This window comes from Mycetomoellerius zeteki, unplaced genomic scaffold (assembly GCF_001594055.1).
Source record: "Mycetomoellerius zeteki isolate Tzet28-1 unplaced genomic scaffold, Tzet1.0 scaffold20, whole genome shotgun sequence".
Classification (NCBI taxonomy): domain Eukaryota; kingdom Metazoa; phylum Arthropoda; class Insecta; order Hymenoptera; family Formicidae; genus Mycetomoellerius; species Mycetomoellerius zeteki.
The window spans coordinates 387,446-407,979 of NW_017256957.1; the positions used below are offsets into that span (position 1 = coordinate 387,446).

A 20,534-nucleotide genomic window follows, 5' to 3' on the forward strand; every position below is an offset into this window, starting at 1 on the left:
ATTTTCTCTATGCAATTTCACTTATTCGCCTTAATAATAAATTATTTATTTATTTTTTAAGACACGTTCACCTCTGACATTTATTAATAGCTTTCTTTAATAGTAGTTGTATAAATGTAATAGGTACTTAAACGTTGAGAGAAATATCTCTCAAACATTAGAAAAGAAATACAGACGCTAGAAACACAAGAAAACACTTGGCAAAAGTGCCAAATGGAAAAGAAAATGCCAGGCACTAAATATATCAAATGTAAACCCAGTCTCTATCAACAATACGCATTATTCTTGTCATTAGTATCACGTGAGGCGTAAAAACAGAATCTCGCAATGAATTAAGAATGCGCGTGCGCCCGCGCAATTGAACGAGTCTAGCTGGAGAACTTTACGCTCTGCGCCACCGGATATATCTCTGGCGTGGCGCAATCCACCCCTGGTGGATCCGAATCCAAAAGGGTAGTTTCTCCGAGGGTAGCGCTCGTGACGCCGCTCTTCAATGTTCATGGTAGAGGTAAGAGTGGCAGGCAAGCCCTGATTCCAGGCCTCGATTAGTCGTGCGAGATACGAGGGCCGCGCCAGCTTATTGCTGTCACGCTCGTACTCGTGCTCGTTGTCACCGCCTTAACGAGCAGCTGGCAGTGATTTATAAAGAATAATCGATTTATAATATCTGAATCGTCCCAGTCCCAGTCCCTTGTCCATCTAATTACTATTTAATCGACCTAAAGCGAGGAGTGATTCAAAACGAGAAGACGAAACGTGGAAGATGACGATGCTAGAAAATGAATAGGACACATAACCGGATTTTCGGTATGCAAGATAATGGAGGACGTCCGATGGATAATAGTGGCGATAGTGACCAGTGATTTCGGCACGATTAACAGCTTACTTGATCAGGTGCGGTATCCTGCTGATTCACTGACTACGCCGCGCGTGTCCGCCCACGAATGTCCTCTTCTCACCTTAGCAAACGGTGCTGCTTTCTCTATTCTGCTTTCCTTGTCACGGCTCCTGTTGTCCCGCTGCATGTTCCTACACTTTGTACCGCAGAGTCGGTTGATTAATGACATAGACGGCTGATTAAGAAATCCAACATGTAGCGGAAGATAACGCGACCTCGCGTTTGGTATCATATCGGGAATGCTTTTGGTTGATTATTCATCATGTATGTCATTTACTTAATACTTAACCGAGCAATCGAGCTATAGAATATGAAGATATAAATAGATGTTCCAGAAGTGAATCGGTCGAATCTTGATAGAAAGGTAAAACGAAAATCAGTTCATGCCTTATTTATTTATGGAGCTCTTTTAAGAAAACGTTAATTTTCCGCGATTTATTTTAAATACATAAAATTATATATAATAATAAATTACTTATAAGTATGAGAAGCGCCACTTTCGGTAAAAAAGTTTCTAATCTTGTTACTATTTAAATATAATATTTGATAAAGCTATAATTAAATATTTTATGCGAATATGCTGTGACACGATTTATTACTTTTTGTTACAGCATTTAAGATCAATCTACTTTGTGATATTCTCTCTCTCTCTCTCTCTCTCCTTCTCTCCCTTTTGCTTTTTACACATAGTTTTTATTCTCTACTTCGGAGCCATTCGAAATACCTGTCACACGATCAATGAATTTGGAAGCTGAAAGCACGCGTCTCACGGAATAACCGAGTTTATGGTTCGTCAAATGTGGATTGAATCGATATTTAAAGAAAAAAATGTACATGAAAATCTTCGCTCGCGGTAATCAGAGCGTATCTATACGACGCAATCAGTTTTTCATGTTTTTCCTTTTTTTTTCTTTTTTAAGTTCCGATATATAACCTTTTATACCCTTTTGCGATATATTGCTGCATACTTTCATCGAATTACATACGTATGCCGACATTTCGATTCAATAACTGAGAATTTTATCTTCTCTGCCGTAATGCGAGTAACAAATTTTTTTATTTTTGTATTCTTTCAATTACTCCATACGGTCGTATCCATAATTTCGAATAATTATACGTACACTCTTTGGTGATGAATCCCCCTGTATGTTCCAATCATCCTCCGTATTCCAAATGAATACGTAATATGGTTCATTTGAACTGAATAGTTATTAAGTACATGTTGTATTTACGTGTAAATATATTACGTGTAAATATACAGGATGTATAAAAAGTGCCGAAAGTCCTGAATATCTCGAAAAATATAAATTTTATAAAAAAAATTTTCATAATCTTAACATCGTATGTCAAGATCAAGGCGTGTGGAAGTTATACTAAAAGTAAAAATAAGAGGAACAATCTCAAAAGGACTTGATTTTAACAAATATTGTTAAAATCATAACCCTGAACAACATTTAAAAGGTTTTAACCATCAGTTGGGTATCTAAGATAATGCTAATGCCGACGGTACTGTAATACTACTGTAATGCCTTATAATTCAAAAAGTACTTAATGAAAAAATATTTTATTATAACATTTTGAAAAGCTCACGAGATAAGTTATAAGAATATGCAATGAAAAATGGGGGTTTTCATTTAAAAAAATCGATGTAATTTTAACTTGTTGATGACGCCACCCAAGATCAAACTGATAAAATCAGTAAATAGATCTTTTTAAACTCTATAACTTTTGTCTGAAATGTCTTTTTATAAAATTTATATTTTTCGAGATATTTAGGAGTCCTGTTACGTTTTGTACACCTTGTATAATACATTTACGTTGACTTCCATTCATTTGAATAAATTCTCATCAGCTTCTAAGCCACAATCACAAGTATGTACGGCCAATTCATATAGATAGTTGTAATTAAAATGAAAATGAATATATTAAAAGGAGAATGTATTCTCAGTTAAGCTCCTTAATTGAGGATTCATTCTCCTTTTAAATATAACTTGTCAAATTTCATAATTTTCTTTATTTTAAATAGATAATAAGGAGTTTTTGCAATACCGTTTATCCAGATATGATGAACGCTACGGTTAGATTATTTTCTTCTTAACAACTAATTAAAAAAAGGATAACGTGATTTTAGCGTTCATCGTATCTAGATTCACGTTGTTACAAAAACTCCCTATTATGATAGTTAGAAAGAGAAAAATTGGCAAATGATACATAGTGATACATCACAAAATATATATATTTATAGATAATAGTATAACTTTTTAAAGTTCCATAAAATAAAAGACAAAGAAAAGCACAAATATAAAAAATAAATTATTTACTTATAAGTACTTTTTGCAGTCAATTTGATGTCTAATCAAAAAATTTGTTTCTCCTTAAAAAAAGTAATACGAAATAAGTACTTATATTTCAGTTAGATAAATAATGTGTATATAATCCTAATAATGCGACATAAATAAACAAATTTTTCATAATGTAATATAAACATAATTAAAATTTTAAATATTAATAACGCGGCAATAAAAATTAAATCATGAAACTTTCACATAATTTTCAATCCGTATTTTGAATAGAAATTCATCATTATGATATTTTGTTTGTTAATATAAGATTTAAATATGAATTCGTACATAGTTATATCAAGTATATAGTACTTTAAATTTTGTCACGATATCCAATTTCAATGTAGAGCGTGTTTCAATGTAAAGCCATATATCTGCTGTCAAATTTATTGCAAAATTAATTTCAATATTCTAAAACCGAGTTTTTTTTCACGCATCTGCCTCGAACATGCGTGTCGAGATCAATGGATGTTCGAGAGCTGTTTGTGCTCTACAATCTATACTCCATCATTGTAAGTGCTTCAGCTTCGCTGTCAAGAGACGTGACCTAAATTATTTTAAAAGTGGGAAAAAAAATTATGATCGACGAAGAGAATAAAATTCTCTTACACATATAGTGCACATACAATACAATACTCTTGTATTCGGTGTAAAAACTTCTCTGGTAAAATAAGAGAGATGGGAATTAACTCCGCATAATAAAAATTTTTTATCTTTAAAAGAAATATTTTAAAACAATTAAAAATATAAAGTAAACAAAGAACTTGAAGATATATATTTAAAGAACGTGTTTATAATTTTATTTATTTATAAATTATTGCGATCAATATAGTTTACGAGATATTTTTACACCAACTGGTATAAAAAAAAACACAGTTGTTTATTTAAAAAATTATCTATTTTGTTTATATATGTAAATTCTTTAAGCCAACTATATATTTTTTTACATCAATTAATTCATTTTTCTATTTATGAAAGTATAAAGGAAAATTAACATTATGATATATTTATTATCATTGTTAAATTTATTTATAACTTACCTGATAAAATATGAGAAATCTCAAATTTCTATCGCGACAAAAACAAAATATAGAATTGTGATTGATAACGAACAAATATAAATAAAACAACGTGAAATATGCGCATTTGACATAAGCATAGACTACAGTTAAGCTCACTGCATATATTAATCCATCTGTACGCAGTATGTCGCATTTGTGCACATCCATCGATTTGAAAATAGCGTCGACGGAAATGTGTAGCGATATCAAATCGGGCACAATTCGACGTTCCGTCGTTAATATAATACGACATGAAATTGAATATTGAGGACAACGATTCTTCAAAGACAGACACAACTCGTCTAAATCGACATTAGAACGTTTGGGACGCATATACAAACACAAATTAAACTCACACTACCGTATTATAAAAGTGATATCAAATCGATCGACTTCGCATTACACTTGACCGTGTAGGTCAGAAACAAAATTACATGACATAAAATATCGCCTTACACTATAAAGAGAAAATTATAGGAAACGCGACGCTCTCTTTAGGGAGAGCAGGTGTTCGCACGTTCATATTTCTCTCACAGACGTAGATGCTCACGCTGCACGTAATCGCTCTCGTTGAAAATATAACTTAAACCCCAGATTTTCTCTCATGTGTAGGATGATAGCTCGAAAAGTTTTCTCTCTAATAAAGAAAAAATGATTTTTGGCAAATTTTTAAAATTTTTTTTATTTTTCAATATATACTCCTTTCTGCTCAATGCACTTATTCCAACGATATTCTAATAACTTGTATAATACGAGTTTTCTATCTTCGAACCGTTAGTTTCATCGATTACTTCAATATTTGAGCCAGATATTTTTCCTGTAAGCCGTTTCCTCATATTTGGAAAGAGGAAAAAGTCACTGTGGACTAAATATGTGAATACCGTGCTTGCGGAACCAATTCGAAGAACAATTCACGTAATTTTGTGACTGTAATTGAAGAAGCGTAAACGGGTACATTGTCACAACGGAACCAAATTGATTACCTTGTACGATCAAAACAAAAAGAAAACTAATAAACGCATTTTTCTAAAATTTTAGCCTTCTGCACAGGATAAAACTTGTTTAAAATTATAGCAGTTTGATGTTTGTAGCGTCGTTTCTGTATCAGACCGAAAACTTTTTGAACTACCCTTGTAAATCTTTTTTCTTTCAATATGTCGAAATTATATTCTATCTGTTATTATTGATTGATATCGATAATAAATTTCAAGTACTCGCAAGTATTTGCAAACTGCAATTTGTTTATATGCAAGTCATACTTAAGGTTGTGGTACACAAAAAAACGTAACACAGTCAAATACATATAAGCTGTAAGTGAATTAGACAATCACAATTGAGATAACGTAAGCAGCAGTAGATCCAAAATATTGATTTATTCACTGTTTACTTCTTACTGTTTAAATTATTTTTGTGTCCCAGCCTTCATTCTATGATAGTTCAATTTTTTATTTTTTTTTCGCATTCCTTTTCACACACGCAATTATAAAAAATAATCACAAAATACATTATATAATAATTTTTAAGACATTTTTGTTGTGATAAATACGAAATACTCACTTTGTTGAATTCGTTATATCTTCTTTTTCTGTTATAAAGATGGCTATAAATCACTAATCCATAATTTATCAAATTCGGTAGTCATTTCTGTCATACTAACTTTTGTTTTAGTTTCAGGCTGGGTTGTTCCTTTCGATAAACTTCAACTCTCTAACTCTTTTAAATCCATATTCATAGTCGTAGTTCGATCCACAATTGCACACCTCATTTCAAAAGAGCTAAGTTTGAACCAAAATTCGAACCAATCGGATTCATTAAATTGTGGTTTAATAGTTCAAATCAGATCTCAGGTTGAATCACAACTATGAATATGACTCTCTCTCTTAGGCCGGTATTCATAGTCGGCTCTTATTTCAAGACCGTCTTAAGACGCTAATGCGGCCCTTTGATTGGTTCATGACTCAAGGCTGAATTTAAGATGGTCTTAAATATAAGATCTGACTATGAATGGTCTTATGCTCTTACTACTTTATTCTTTTGTTTATCCATTAGATAAATTATCATATTTATCCGAAGATGGAACAATCGGCCCTTAATCTTTTAAAATTTTAAATAAATTAAGAAAAGAGAATTGAATATACGTGAGAAAACGTAGATCTTTTTTAATAAATTCAAAATAAGTAAAATAAAACGTTATGTCTCCAATAGATAAAATCATATAATTAAAAAGGTAACAGGACACTGTGAACTAAAGCTGGATATTCGATGTCGATTTTTAATACAATAATATATCTCAAATAAAATAGTAAAAAAACGAACACTTCAATACGCTATATTAGGTCATTTTCAATGTTATTAATAAGTAAACAATAATATAATAATAATAATTTCATTTAGTGCAGCGGTTAACATTGATACTAAAATCAAATAACCAACATTTAATAACAATAATAATACTTATATATATATAATATATATATACAAAACATTTTTCTTAGTAAATATTCCACTTTTCCTTAGGTGTACCACATTCCCCTGATATCGTAAATTTATATGTTTCAGATTTTACAATCTCGTGGAATTTTTTGAATTTGGAATTCAAAAAATGAGTTGGGTTTTTACCGTACTTGGAGTAGTTTTAATTGTTGTCATTTCTGCTAGCATCACACTTGTTCTTTGCAAAAGGTAACAATTAATGGTTTAATAAGATTAATAACTTCAATATAATAAAATATACTTTAATGTAATAAAAAATAAAACACAAAAATCATCATCTAATCAGTCCAATAATATCAGCCTAATCAATAGAGTAAAAGTTTGTAATAAAAATTGAGAATCATATTTGTGGTTTTTGTTTAAAAAATATAATTATCTTTAAAAATAATTAAAAATAATTACCTTTAGACTTGCAAAGTATAATTTTGTTATTAAATGGTAAACTATAAAATGTTTTGACAAATTTATTTAGAATTATAGCAAACAATAACTAAAAGTCCTGTATAAATGAATTGCCTAACAGTTTTATGGGCTTTGTTTTTTTAATAGTTTGAATGATTTTAAACTTTTATTTTAATAATCCGATATTTCCGAATTATAATTTCACACAAGCTATCTCATGATTGATGATTCAATAATATAGATAATTAGCTTCTATATTTAGTCTCGTCTCTCTCGTAGATATTGCACGGGATGGCAATTTAGCACCAGGAATTTCTGGAGTGTTTGCGAGGAATGGAGACAGAGACTTTCCTGGCTTTGGGCACCACGGGAAGAAAAGGTAATGTAATTCAAAACCCAAATTAAATTATGTTTGGATTTCCTTTGATAAAAATACAATATTTAATTTTTAATACCTTAAAATTTTTTTTTTAATATTTTTTATATTTTAAATTTATAAAAATTTTTGAAATGTATCTTATCCAGGCAGCATGTATGTACACATGTTTAAAATCGAACATAAGATACCTTTCAAATATTTTATATTTGATTTTGAATGTATATATTTAAGGACGTACATTTCAAATCACCTTGCATATGTTAAAGCAAAAATGCTAAATGCAGAATTAAAATGTTCTTTTGTAGTCTAATATTGTTATAGGCTACTATTATAGCCTTATATTATTTTAAATGATGTCCAATTATAGTAGATATTATTTAAAGGTAGGGTTGGTAAAGGCTCAGCATCCAACCGCCCAGACAATACCAGGTCTGTATTGCCAGACTGGAAATGCCTCTCAACATCTGTTGCACAGCGATAGCGATATCCGGCTTGATGCACAAGGCGCTTTTACCAGGTATGCAATAGATTACAAATAATTTTATAAATATCATATATAATTATAACTATTCTTTTCAATTATAAATATTCTTTACACGTTATAAATAAAATTAATTAAGACTGAAAGCATTTACTTATAATTTAAATAATATTAAAATTTTGTTTATCGAAAGAAGAGAAGAAAGATCTACAGAGTATTTTGCAACAGTCACATTATCTTTTAAAAAATAATATGTTCCTGAGATAATTTTAAGTTGAAAATCCTAATATGAAAATGTCAAAATAATAATACTTTTTAAATTAGTAGCGATTAAAATTCACTATCACGGAATTCACATTTCGCGCTCTCAGGTATGATGATATGACAAGTGGTAAAGATGTTCCACGATGGTCCTCTCAATACTATTCAAGATTACAAAATACAAATTTGCAATGATATTAAGAAATTCTTGTTTCTATACGGAATTTATTTGTACAAAACATACATATATAATTACTAATTATTAATTAGTAATCTAACATATGGTAAATGTTGATAAAAATGGACCCAGCTCTGATGACCGTGATTTCGACATATATTGTCAAGGTCATAACGTCGAGTAACTTTTAAAAGTTTTTATCCCGCGCTTATTCTTTGCTAAAAAGTTACTAACAAAAAAGTATAATAAATATTTTGTAATTGTGTGACATCGTATATAGGCTGCATGCATTTTTATTACCATATTACCTGTTCAAAATAAGTTGTGTGTATCTTTCTTACTAATATTAACAATATGAAATGAATATAAACTGCACAGAAGAATGACATAAAGTCCGACTTTCCACGCGAAGATAGATTCATCCCACATCTCTCTCTCTCTCTCTCTCTCTCTCTCTCTCTCTCTCTCTCTCTCCCCCCCTTAGGGGTATCCGATTTTCACACGAAACAAGATTCACCTCACCACTCCCCTGTCAAAGGGCGTCCGATTTTCCACGCGAAACGAGGTTCATCCCACCTTTCCTCTCAGATTATATAGGAGCGTTCGATTTTCCACGCGAAGCGAGGTCCATTCCACCTATTTACCTGTCTTATGTCCAGGGACATTCGACTTTCCACGCGAAACGAAGTCCACTCCACATCTTCCCCTGCTAAGGAGCGTCCGACTTTCCACGCAAAGCGAGTTCCACTTCACCATTCACCTGTCAAAGGGCGCCCGACTTTTCACGCGAAACGAGGTCCATCCCATCTCCCACCTGCCCAGCGGCTTATGACTTTCCACGCGAAGCGAGGTTCATCCCACCTCCCCCTGCCTAGGGGCATAACGACTTTTTATGCGGACGGATCTTGCTTTGCGTGAAAAGTCGAACGCCCCTAGGCAGGAGGAGAAATGGGGTGAAAAAGATATATTATACCATCACACTGCTATACAGATTTGAGGCTGTCGACAGGGATCTACATCCGCCTCTTTGCGGCAGCACGATACCACCTCAACCGTTGAGGCCCGCTCCTCAACCACGACCAACCGCTCGTCCGAGGCCATCGCCGCTTCAGACACCAAGTACTATCGATTATATCAGAATGCACGAAGCCAGTCCATTGACACCACCGCCATCATTGCAAAGAGGATCGATCCGATCAAGAGCCCCCGGTCCGTCCGTGTTTCTCTTTCAGAGCGAACCGCTGAAGAATCACGATCCCTTCCAGTCGATCGAGCGTCCCACCTTCGTGTTCGACAATGCAAAGATGATAGCGGAGAGCATCCAAATGACGCCTTACTCCAATCAGAACCATGTAGATTCTAGATTAATCAGGTACAATATAACTTTATTTTCTTATTTTTCCGAATATACTATAATTAATTTAGCTCAGTCACAAAGTTTAAAACTGCAAAGCCGTTTTTATTCGATTTTGTATGTCGATTTTACAGGCAATTTAAATCTCCTTCCAAAGAGCCTGCATGGTTTAGATACGATATTAACACATCCATAGATAACTGTCGTGACAAGTTAAATGACGAAGAAGTCAATAGAAGTTACGATAGTTACGAGACTGTTCAAAGGAATCATGTGAGACCATATGCGAGAAATGAACCCAGAGGGTTCTCAGATAGCTTCAACACGACGAACTCATCGAATTCAACCAACCAGATGATCATGGAATCAATATACGGACCACAGACCATTTCTAAGATGCTTCAGAACAGCGAGGAATTGAACGGCGATCTTAACAGAAAAAATAGCGATATGCAAAACATCGAGATGACTCCATTCAAGAATACTTCCGATCATCAAGATGATATTGATTCCTACATATTTCACAGCGATCTATCCAAGTCGCATAATCTTCAGCGAGTCTCGCAATACATTCAGAGCTTGCCCGATCTTCCTGTCTACGAATCCATGAACGAATGTCAGACACGTTCAAATCGTGAATCAATATTGTTCGCAAGTACAATTCAAGAACCGATAGTGGACGAGACAAAAATTGTGAGTGAGTCGATCTTGAGTCCGATACCGCCGCCACCCGCTCCTCCAGACCCATCTCAGAACATTACAAAGAAGAGTCCAACAACCGGTGAAAGAATCTTCAGCGCACTCAGATCGGTTACTTCACAGAGCTACATAGATGCTTCGGAGTTTTATAAGTGAGTTATTAAAAATTGATAAAAGTAGGTGTATTTTCAACATCTGATATATAAAATAATCAGCAATTCTCTCTCTCTCTCTCTCTCTCTCTCGATAATTAAATTTAACTCAATTTTGATTTCTTCTATTGTTCGTGCTATACGACCTGTAGTACAGAATTACTGTTTTTGTTATATTTAAACGCGATGAAGCAATCGCTACGGATATTTCGCAACTAAAGACAACACTTTCGTATTGATAATACGTGAACTTTATTCTGAAAACAACTACATGCAGTATGATGCAAAAATAACTGTATATATAGAGTGAGTGTGTCATTTTAGTGTGACGCATGGATTTCTCTCGAAAACCAAAGCTGGTATCGAAAAATGTTTCGTATAAAAGTTTTTTACTTCAAGGGGACAATGTTGTAACAAGTACCTTTTGAAAGATATTTAGGTATAGATATCTACATATATCTTGGTATCGACATATATCTAGGTGCTATATCTACACTTAGGTGGGAAAAGTATCAGGTATAAATGCATTTTTAAAGAATTACCAGCGTACAAACACAGGTACAATATAGAAGTACCTAAAAGATACTTTATAGATATTTCTTATAAAGAAAAACAAATGGCGTGAACGAATTTTATTTTACATCAAACTACTCCCGGGAAAAAATGTTTTATATACAATTATATAAAATTATGTAAAATTATATATAATTTTATATAATTTTATATAATTATATATAAAATATTTTTTCCCGGGCTACCTATGTGTTACTTATAAAAATGTTTGGATAATTACTATTTGTCATGCTTTTTTAAAATCACTAGTGTTTCAAACATTGTACCGGAAAGTCGATTTCTTCTAGAGACTAAAATTAAGTTTATAATATTGTTACACGCATGGTCGACTTCACAGTTTTGCGATCGCGTTTGTGCTTCGAAAAAAAAACATTGGTATAAAGAAAGAATTCTTGAATAAAACACCACAAAGTTCAAACAGGACAGGCGTAAACTGTTTGATAACAGAGAGCAAAGACATAGTGCGTCCAGACAGATTGATGGCTCAATTCTCACTCTAATTGCGTCCGTTAAACAAATGAAAACTTGCTCAGGGAACACATTCGTCATCTCTGTCACCGACAGCTTGATTCGACTTACTCCAAATCAATTCGAATTATAAGGCTTAAAGTTGTAGTACTGTCATCATTAGTATTACTCAAGGTATCCAACCGACGACTAAAACTTCTTGAATGTTGTTCAGGGTCGACGGCTGAAACCTCTTGAATGTTGTTCAGGATCATGCCCTGGATAACATTTGTCAAGGCGATTGGATTGTTTCTTATTATCATTTTTGCACTAAAAATACATTTTTACGTAAAAATAAAAATAAGAAGAACAATCTCCAATAAACCTTAATCTTGACAAATGTTATTCAGGTCATGAAAACCAAAGCCGTCGATCGGACACCTTGAGTAATGCTAACGTAGGTGGTACTATAACTTTCAAGCCTCATTACTTGAAGAGTACTTAGTGAAGATGAACTTTATTGTAGTGTTTTAAAGAGCTCTTAACATCAGCTATTAAATTCTAGAATAAAAAATAGAGTATCCCACAAAAAAATCGATACGACTTTGACCTTGGCGATGCCACCCAAGGTCGAACGATGTGATTAGTAAATAGATTTTTTAACCCTACAACTTTTGTTTGAATCATTTTTCCCAAAAATACTTTGTTTTCGAGATATTTCATCGGTCCGGGACTTTTTACTCACCCTGTATAAAACGATGTAATATTATCAATAATATAGCCACATATTACGTAAATTACACAATTTATAAAAAAAATCGTAAGAAGTTTATTTTTGCATTTGTAAAATTATTTTCAGCTGATTTTGTATAGAATCAAACCTTAAATATATAAATTATTTTACTTTTTTAATTATCCAAACATGTTTTTATCAATATTAATAAAATGCAATGGTTGATTTTCGAGAATTAAAATGGTATCTCTTTATAGAAGACTAATGTTTGTATTCATAGTCAGACCTTGTACTTAAGGCTTCTTTAAATTTATCTTTAGATGCTCAGTAGTCAATGAAATAATTCTCATAAATAGAGCATCTGAAAATTTTAAGGAAGCCTTAAATATTGTATAAGGCTCGATTATGAATAAAAGCCTTATGTCAGTAGTCGGAACATTCCTTTGCTCTATCACTCTATCAGTTTTCAAAATATCAATTCTGAAAACATTTTCATTGATTTTTCGTTATATTGAATTACAATAGGATATACTTTTTTGTTCATAGTTCGGTACTTTCCTCAGCGCAGCAAGTACAGCAATTTGCGTTTCCATCGACACCACCGCCGTTCATAAATGATAGTACTGAAGAACATTTACAGGATACCGAATACTTGCAAGATATGCGAGAGATTTATGCGGAAACCGATTCAGACCTGTCTGGTCTCGATGTCTCAAGACGGAGTTCTGATCTTTACAGTCCTGAATTAAACCTTGAAGCTCACAGAACGGCGCAAGAAGTACTATTATTTACTTTTATGCTTTTTATTTAATATAACATTTTTAAAACACTGTCCGACACGGATTTTGATACTTAAACAATTAAAACTGATTTTGATATATATTTTTCCTTAGAATCCGAATCAAAGAGAAAAGCAGTGAATTGGCTCTAGTTTAAAAAAGAGGGTATCAAAAATGCAAAGGAACGCTTTTTTTGTTATTTTTTGAACATCCATAGAGAAACAATGCGAGCAAATAAAACCTTCTAAGAAGGATAAAATGAAAGCTTGAACCTTGCCTTTTTAAACTAAGAAGCAAAAAATCTGGTGTTATGACTTTGGAGTACTCGGGAATAGATTTTCTTATATAAACGCGCATCAATTCTAGTACATGCTTTTTTCTTCTGCGCGCGTTGTTCCATTCTTCAACATGCCTCTTATTAATCCGGGTGCTTTTGTATGAGTACCCTTGTTCCTTATCTCTCTAAATTGAAGTACTTTTTTTATGTGAGTATCCTAGTTCACATCATTTATCATGTGGTATCATATGATACCGGTATGACAATATAACGTGTCAGTGATGTAGCTATCCTAGTTCATTATTGATAAACGCTACAGAGATTGTAATCCGATTCGTGAGAGACAAAGATAAAAATACGCAAATTAATAATAAGGAACACGTTGGAGGCTGGAAAGAGCAACCCGTAGGAAGAGGAAAGTGTGTGCTAGAATTGCGCGCTCTTATAGAAGTAATCCTGAATAATCCAACGACATAACATCAGATTTTTCGCTTTCTAAAAGACTAAGCTTAAAAGATTAAGCTTTCATTTTATCTCATTTAGAAAATTCAAAATTCTACTGACTCGCATTATTTTTCTACTGATACTAAAAAATGATCAAAAACCTCTTTTTTGCATTTCATTATTTTTTTCAAAAATTAAAATCAATTTAATACATTTCTCTTCAGATTCAGAATCTAGAGCAAAAATCCTATCGAAATCAGTTTCCATTGCTTAAATGCCTGAAAAAAATTTCAAAAATGTCGGACAGTGTAATTTATTCTTCTTTAACCTTGTTTTTAATTTTTTTTTTGCCTGTAGGTGTACAACAGTCTGCAAGATCCACCCTCGTCTCCCTTGTTGCTTAAAGATCATAATCATGAGTCTTATTTATCAGATCCTAGTTTTACCCGAACATCAGAGGTATATACTTTTTGTTTAAAAAAGAAATCGTGGATTATATAGACAGTACAACGTATTTAATTACTTTCTAGGATATTTTTAATAGTCTCGAACAAAGACGTAAAAGTATAGAAAGGCTGAATGGCATTCATGAATATGTAGAACTTGATGCTACTGATCTCTCGAGGTATGGACATTATTATAAAAATTACGCAATGTCCCTCTAGATTATAATTTATATTTTTCAATTATTATAAAATCAAAATATATTCGTGTTATAATGCATGTATACGTGTGTATGTATGTTTGCATAATCCGCTTTTGTAGGAGAAGAAGTAGCCAGGAATTGTATGTCGCTTTAGAGGAAGTGCAATTGAAGAGAAGACTTTCACAGGCAATGATACATTTTCTTCAAAAACATTACAAATCACTTCACAAACAGTATAAAATAAGAAGTATATCATTTGTGATCCTTAGAGTCTGGAGGAGTCATATTTGGGTTATGCGATAAACGATCACAATAATGCCAGATCAGGAAATCGTCGAAGTTCTTTAGGTCCCGAACCTGAACCACCGCCCGATGAATCCACTTTAAAAAGAGCGATCAGTTGTGAAAGCGTATGTTCCGATACTAGCGTCAACTTAAACGATTTGGAAGAAGCACCCACCGTAGGTCACATCTGTGTCGGGCTCGAATATGAAAGATGGGGTGGTCGTGGAAACGATTGTGAAGGCGATCTGGCCGTAAGCGTCTTGGAAGCCAGAGATCTTGTTGCCGCTGACGGCTCTCCTGCGCAAGATACTTTCGTTAGGTAAACGTTTTCTTTGCGTATTAGTAGGGAAGAGTTAACGAATGCGTACTGATCTTCTAAATCGTACCTCATTAATATTTTATATTTATACTTAATACGTATTCGACAACAGTTATATAAAATAAATAAAAACAGTTATATAAAATAAATACCAATTATATAAAATAAATAACAGTTATATAAGAAAACAGTTATATATAATAAATAAGAAATAAATAATATAAAGAGACAAAAAAGTAATAATCTTGTTTTATGGATGTTAGCGACGTTTCAAAAAATCAGGAACATCTGATATTAATTTTTGATTAACTTATGTAGCTGATAATAACATAATCATCGAATTTTATTATAAATTTTTGTATTTTCATATAAAAGAAGGTTTATTGTAGAATATTTTCTATTTATTTGTATATACACATTATAAAAATTAAATCAATATTTTTAAAAAATTCATCAAGTTTCCTAAATCTTACCGTCACAAGATAAAACTGATAATTAACAATAATATAAAATTAATAATATATGATATAAATATAAATGTCAAGTATCACAAAAAATATTTCAACCAATTTTATTTTGACGTCATTCATCTTTTTACTATTGTTATTTAATAATTATAAAATACTTGATTTTCTTAAATTAATTATTAAAGTTAGATATTATAATTAATTATTAGGTATTAGTTAATGATTTCTTTTATCAATCTTACTTTTAATTATTTTTGTTAATAAATTCAACACTTTCAAAGGAAATATGATTTAGAAGACCTATAGGTACGTTATAGGCGACGTATCTTTTGTAATATGTTACAAAAAGATTTATAACAAATTAATTTGTTATTAGTGAAAAGTTAAACATGTAATAATAAGTGTCTGAAATCTTATGCTATAATTTCCAATGTTTATTTGCATACAAAACAGTGCCAAATGGAAACTGTAATAAAAAATAGGTATGCATTCGGCAACTCTCCTCTACCGTATACTAAAAAAAATTTTAATAAACGATTTATTAAGACTGTATAATGTGAATACACAAGTAAGAGATAAAGCCTGTAACGATCGAAGCTGCATCTTAGACCATTATAGGCTTTATCTTTTACTTGTTGTGTATTCATATTGTACGTCTTAATAAATCGTTCATTATTGTTTACCTATACACGCTGCTTGAAAAATGCGTATGTTCCTACATATTGGTTACTGCGAAGAATATTACCAAGGCCTCGGTGGTCTAAAGGCTTAAGACGCTCGCACGGAATGCTGAGAGATCCGGGTTCGACTTCTGGCCGAGGTAATATTTTTCGCAATAAATTTATTTACAGCACCTTAAGATCTCTCTGATAGAATGCCTAATGGAACGTCAAATTATTAAATTGCTTATCAATATAATCATCAATATAATTTATAATATTATATTACTACTGTAGTTTAGTTGCGTTTCTAAGTCTGAAAAATCAATTCGGCAGTTCAAATGGTTACCTTCTACAGTACAAAATTGCACAAAAGTTGCAGCAACACTGCTGCAACATTGCATGTTGCAGCAATATTGCAGAGATTTTGCAGCGATATTGCTGCAAATTCTATGCTATATGGGACATATGTAGTATATAAATTCACATGGAAATATTTAAGCACCTAAACTACATCTTCGACCATTGTAAGCTTTATCTCTTACTTGTTGTGTAATAATAATTTTTATAAAAATATATATTAAATATATATAATTTATCAGAATGTGTGTGAAGATCACCTGATGCCGTTTTCTCCAAATGGCATGCGATCGCGAGAAGCAGTACCGTCTGCGCCACTACGGTGTAGTAACTTATAGCGTATCAAAAAAAACATCGTCGCATAGAGCAACGAATTTAAATTTAATTATCACGAAAATGAAGCTTCATAAACATTTTATTTTATATTTTTGACGTATTTTTGCATGTGAAATAATCTCTTGTTCGATTATATCGTCTTGATTCACCCAATATAAGCTCTAACATGTAGTAAGTATAGGATGTCATTACTGCGTGTCGTATTGTGACATTTTTTATGACATATTTAAATAAATTTATATGAAATTTGTAATTCTTTTAATAAAAAAAAATTTATTTAGAGACAACTGATTAATGATTAATTGAGTTCTTCGGAGATATTCAAAGATTATTTTTTCTTTGTAGAGTATGTCTACTACCCGATAGGCAGACCCATGTGCAAACGAGAATTTATAGGAGATGTCCATCGCCTAGTTATCAGGAGAAATTTTTATTTCCTCTCGATGAAGGCCCAACAGGCAAAACTCTTCTTGTTGAGGTAATTTCCGCTATTCTTTTTGCATAGTCTTTACTTGACACTAACAAGGGAACAAAATTGATTTGCCCATAACTTTTAAACTGGGGGGAGGGGCAAACAAAATGTATACATTTCAAACGGGGCATTAGTGAACAAACGACGGACAAATGTTTGCAAAAAGAAAATTTCGGATTTTTCAATATTGGGGGCTAACTTCACACACTGCGTGTTCAATCTGAAAGAAAAAAACCGATTCTTTTTTTCAAGGGAAGATCCCCTTTAACATACAGTTCAGCACTTATAAAAAAAAATAGTATCTCCTATTTCTGTCTACATTTTAACATATCAAAAGTTTATTAAAATTAAAGGATCACCTTTAGTTATGTTCCCTTATGAGTACTATGAATAATTAGGTAAACAAATTAATTAATTTTTCTATTAAATGTTAATCTAGATGATTTGAGACTTGAATTCAATGAAATTCTTTTTTTATTATTCAGGTATTTTCTGATGAATCAAATATCAGCGGCGGCGCATCTTTAATTGGCGAAGCCAATTTGAAACTTGGACCAGCAGCCAGACCACCAGCTACGACTTGGCTAGCACTCAGTGGATCTGCCTTACCCACTCCTCTGTTAGGAGAATTGATGTTTTCTCTCAGTTACTTGCCGACGGCAGAGAGACTAACCCTCGTAGTAGTTAAAGCGCGCAACTTGCAGGGCGTAAATTCATCTTCGGGTGATTTCTTCGTCAAGGTAATTCAGGCATCGCACTTCTATATGTATACATTTCGGTAAACAGATTTTTAAAAATATTATAATATTTTTCATTAAGGTATATCTTCTTCAACAAGGAAAAAAAATGCATAAGAAGAGGACATCTGTAAAAAAAGGCGAGAAAAGTCCAATCTTCAACGAGGCCATAATATTCAATGTGCCAGCGCATACTTTACAGGTTTTGATTAAATTTTCATTTCTTTTCAATAACAGCAATCATAGTATAAAGACATGATTTAATTTCCAAAAGGAGTAATGTTTAAATATAAATACGAATCGCGCTAAAGCTAAAGCTAAAAGCTTCGAATTAATTAACAATATTTTCTATTTGATAATATTTATTAATAATATTTATTAATAAGAGAGAGAGAGAGAGAGAGAGAGAGATAAATTTTCTTACTAAATTTTAATGAATATTACAGGTAAAAATAAATCTATGTTTTCTACATAAAGTACCTGATTATATTATTTCTGTTTGAGAATGCTTTTATTAAGTGATTATAGATATCTTTCTTCACAGACTATACAGCTGAGATTGACAGTGGCGGAAATGAACAGTGACCAAGGAACAAATCCAAAGACATACTCCGTAGGGCACATCATTATAGGATCTACCTCGACGGGAAAAGCATTGGCTCATTGGAGACAAATGCTTACGGCCTTGCGGCGTCCGATCGCTATGTGGCATCCTCTCAGGAAGTAGAAATAGAACGCGTTTCATTCAAAAGTAGCCGGAATAATGATTTGCGAAACAGTCTTAAATGACATTACGATCTGGAATCTTCTCATATATAAAATTCTGTGTCATGCCCGCCCTTCTTTGATGTATTTATTGTTGGGAAGAAAATATGCAGATATAATCTATATAAAATAAGATAAAATCCCAAGGAGATGCGCACTGTAAGAGCACCCTATTTACTGTTAACGGTCATTTAGATAATACACGCGATGTTGTTGACGATGCAATTTATTGTATGTATGTATACTACTGAATCGCGCAAACCAATTATTACAATTATTCATTATAGTTAATCATTACACTGAATTCATCGTCAAGTACGAATGAGCTCCAAAGTGATCTGCACCATCGTTTACGTAAATTGTGATATGGATGATTAGAATGAATCGGGTAAATTTTACGTTTAGATTGTTACTTGAGAAATCGTGAAAATGCAATCGACTTCAACAATTAAATCTTCTTTCTAAATAGATAGATAGACCTAATTAAGAAGAGTCATTGCGGCTGACTGAAACAAAATTTATGTGTTCTGTTACATATCTCTTTCTATGAAATTTACTCTTTTAAAGCAATTAAATTCATTTTGGATCTCTTTTATGAATATTTTAAATATTTTTCTCTCTTAGAATTTATATTACGAATTAATCTATGGAACTAAACTAAACTACAAACGCTTAACGCTATACAATCGCTTCAGAATCAATCATTGCAGTTATTAGCAAAACATGGAACACTTTATTTTTGTTTATTATACATTCGTGCGATTCATTTATTCTAAAAATATTTATCGACTCCTTTTTAGGAATAATTCATAAATTTTGAATTTTTTAAACATTACTAATCGTTTTTTCTACACTAATTTATACACCAAACGTCGTATATAAATAATTACCATAAAATACACAAAGTTGATGCACAATTATCGCTGTAAATGAAGATGCAGAATGTATTTTTTCACTGACATGCTAATCAATCGACCGATTATGATACATTTCATGTGCAATGATAATGCGGTCCATGCGATGAAAAATCAAAGTCCGATTATGGTATTCGATAATGTCGGAATTAATTTGAGGACAAGACTTGGTAGGTACGATGATTTCGTTGCATCAGTAAAAAAAAGTAATCCTACATAAATGCCATAACTTCCTGATAAATATTACATATTCATTCTTTGGATATATATATATATATAATCCATTGCCTTTTAAAACTGAGGGTCACAAGTTTTGACTATTACTAGAGTTTAACGTATAGATTAGTTTTAAGAATATTGTAAATTAACATGTAAAGGAGAATGCTAGATCTTTCCATACAATTATCCCTTAAAAAGTTGCTGCTGTATGTCAAATGACCCATATATGGCGACATATATTGCCTGTTCCTTTGTGATTTATATACTCCAGAAATTTTTTTTAATTTATTTATAGCACAGATAAAACAGCTTAAATGTGGATTTAATTACATTTCAATAATAATTAAGAGTAAATGTCAGATATTCTTGTAAACATTAAACAAATTAAAGGGAATTATTCTG

The 20,534-nt window shown here is 32.2% G+C and overlaps 1 protein-coding gene across 1 annotated transcript; it reads left to right on the top strand.

Annotated features, from left to right (window-relative positions):
* The first annotated feature begins 6,903 nt into the window (after window positions 1-6,903).
* On the top strand, window positions 6,904-19,439 carry LOC108722266 (uncharacterized). Its single transcript, XM_018447265.1, has 14 exons — window positions 6,904-6,983; window positions 7,476-7,575; window positions 7,959-8,092; window positions 9,487-9,867; window positions 9,984-10,700; window positions 13,000-13,231; window positions 14,311-14,412; window positions 14,484-14,578; window positions 14,719-14,785; window positions 14,869-15,203; window positions 17,371-17,503; window positions 17,983-18,237; window positions 18,317-18,436; window positions 18,779-19,439. The coding sequence occupies exons 1-14, from the start codon at window positions 6,904-6,906 to the stop codon at window positions 18,959-18,961; spliced, it is 2,934 nt and encodes a 977-aa protein (XP_018302767.1). The 3' UTR covers window positions 18,962-19,439.
* Window positions 19,440-20,534: the final 1,095 nt, after the last annotated feature.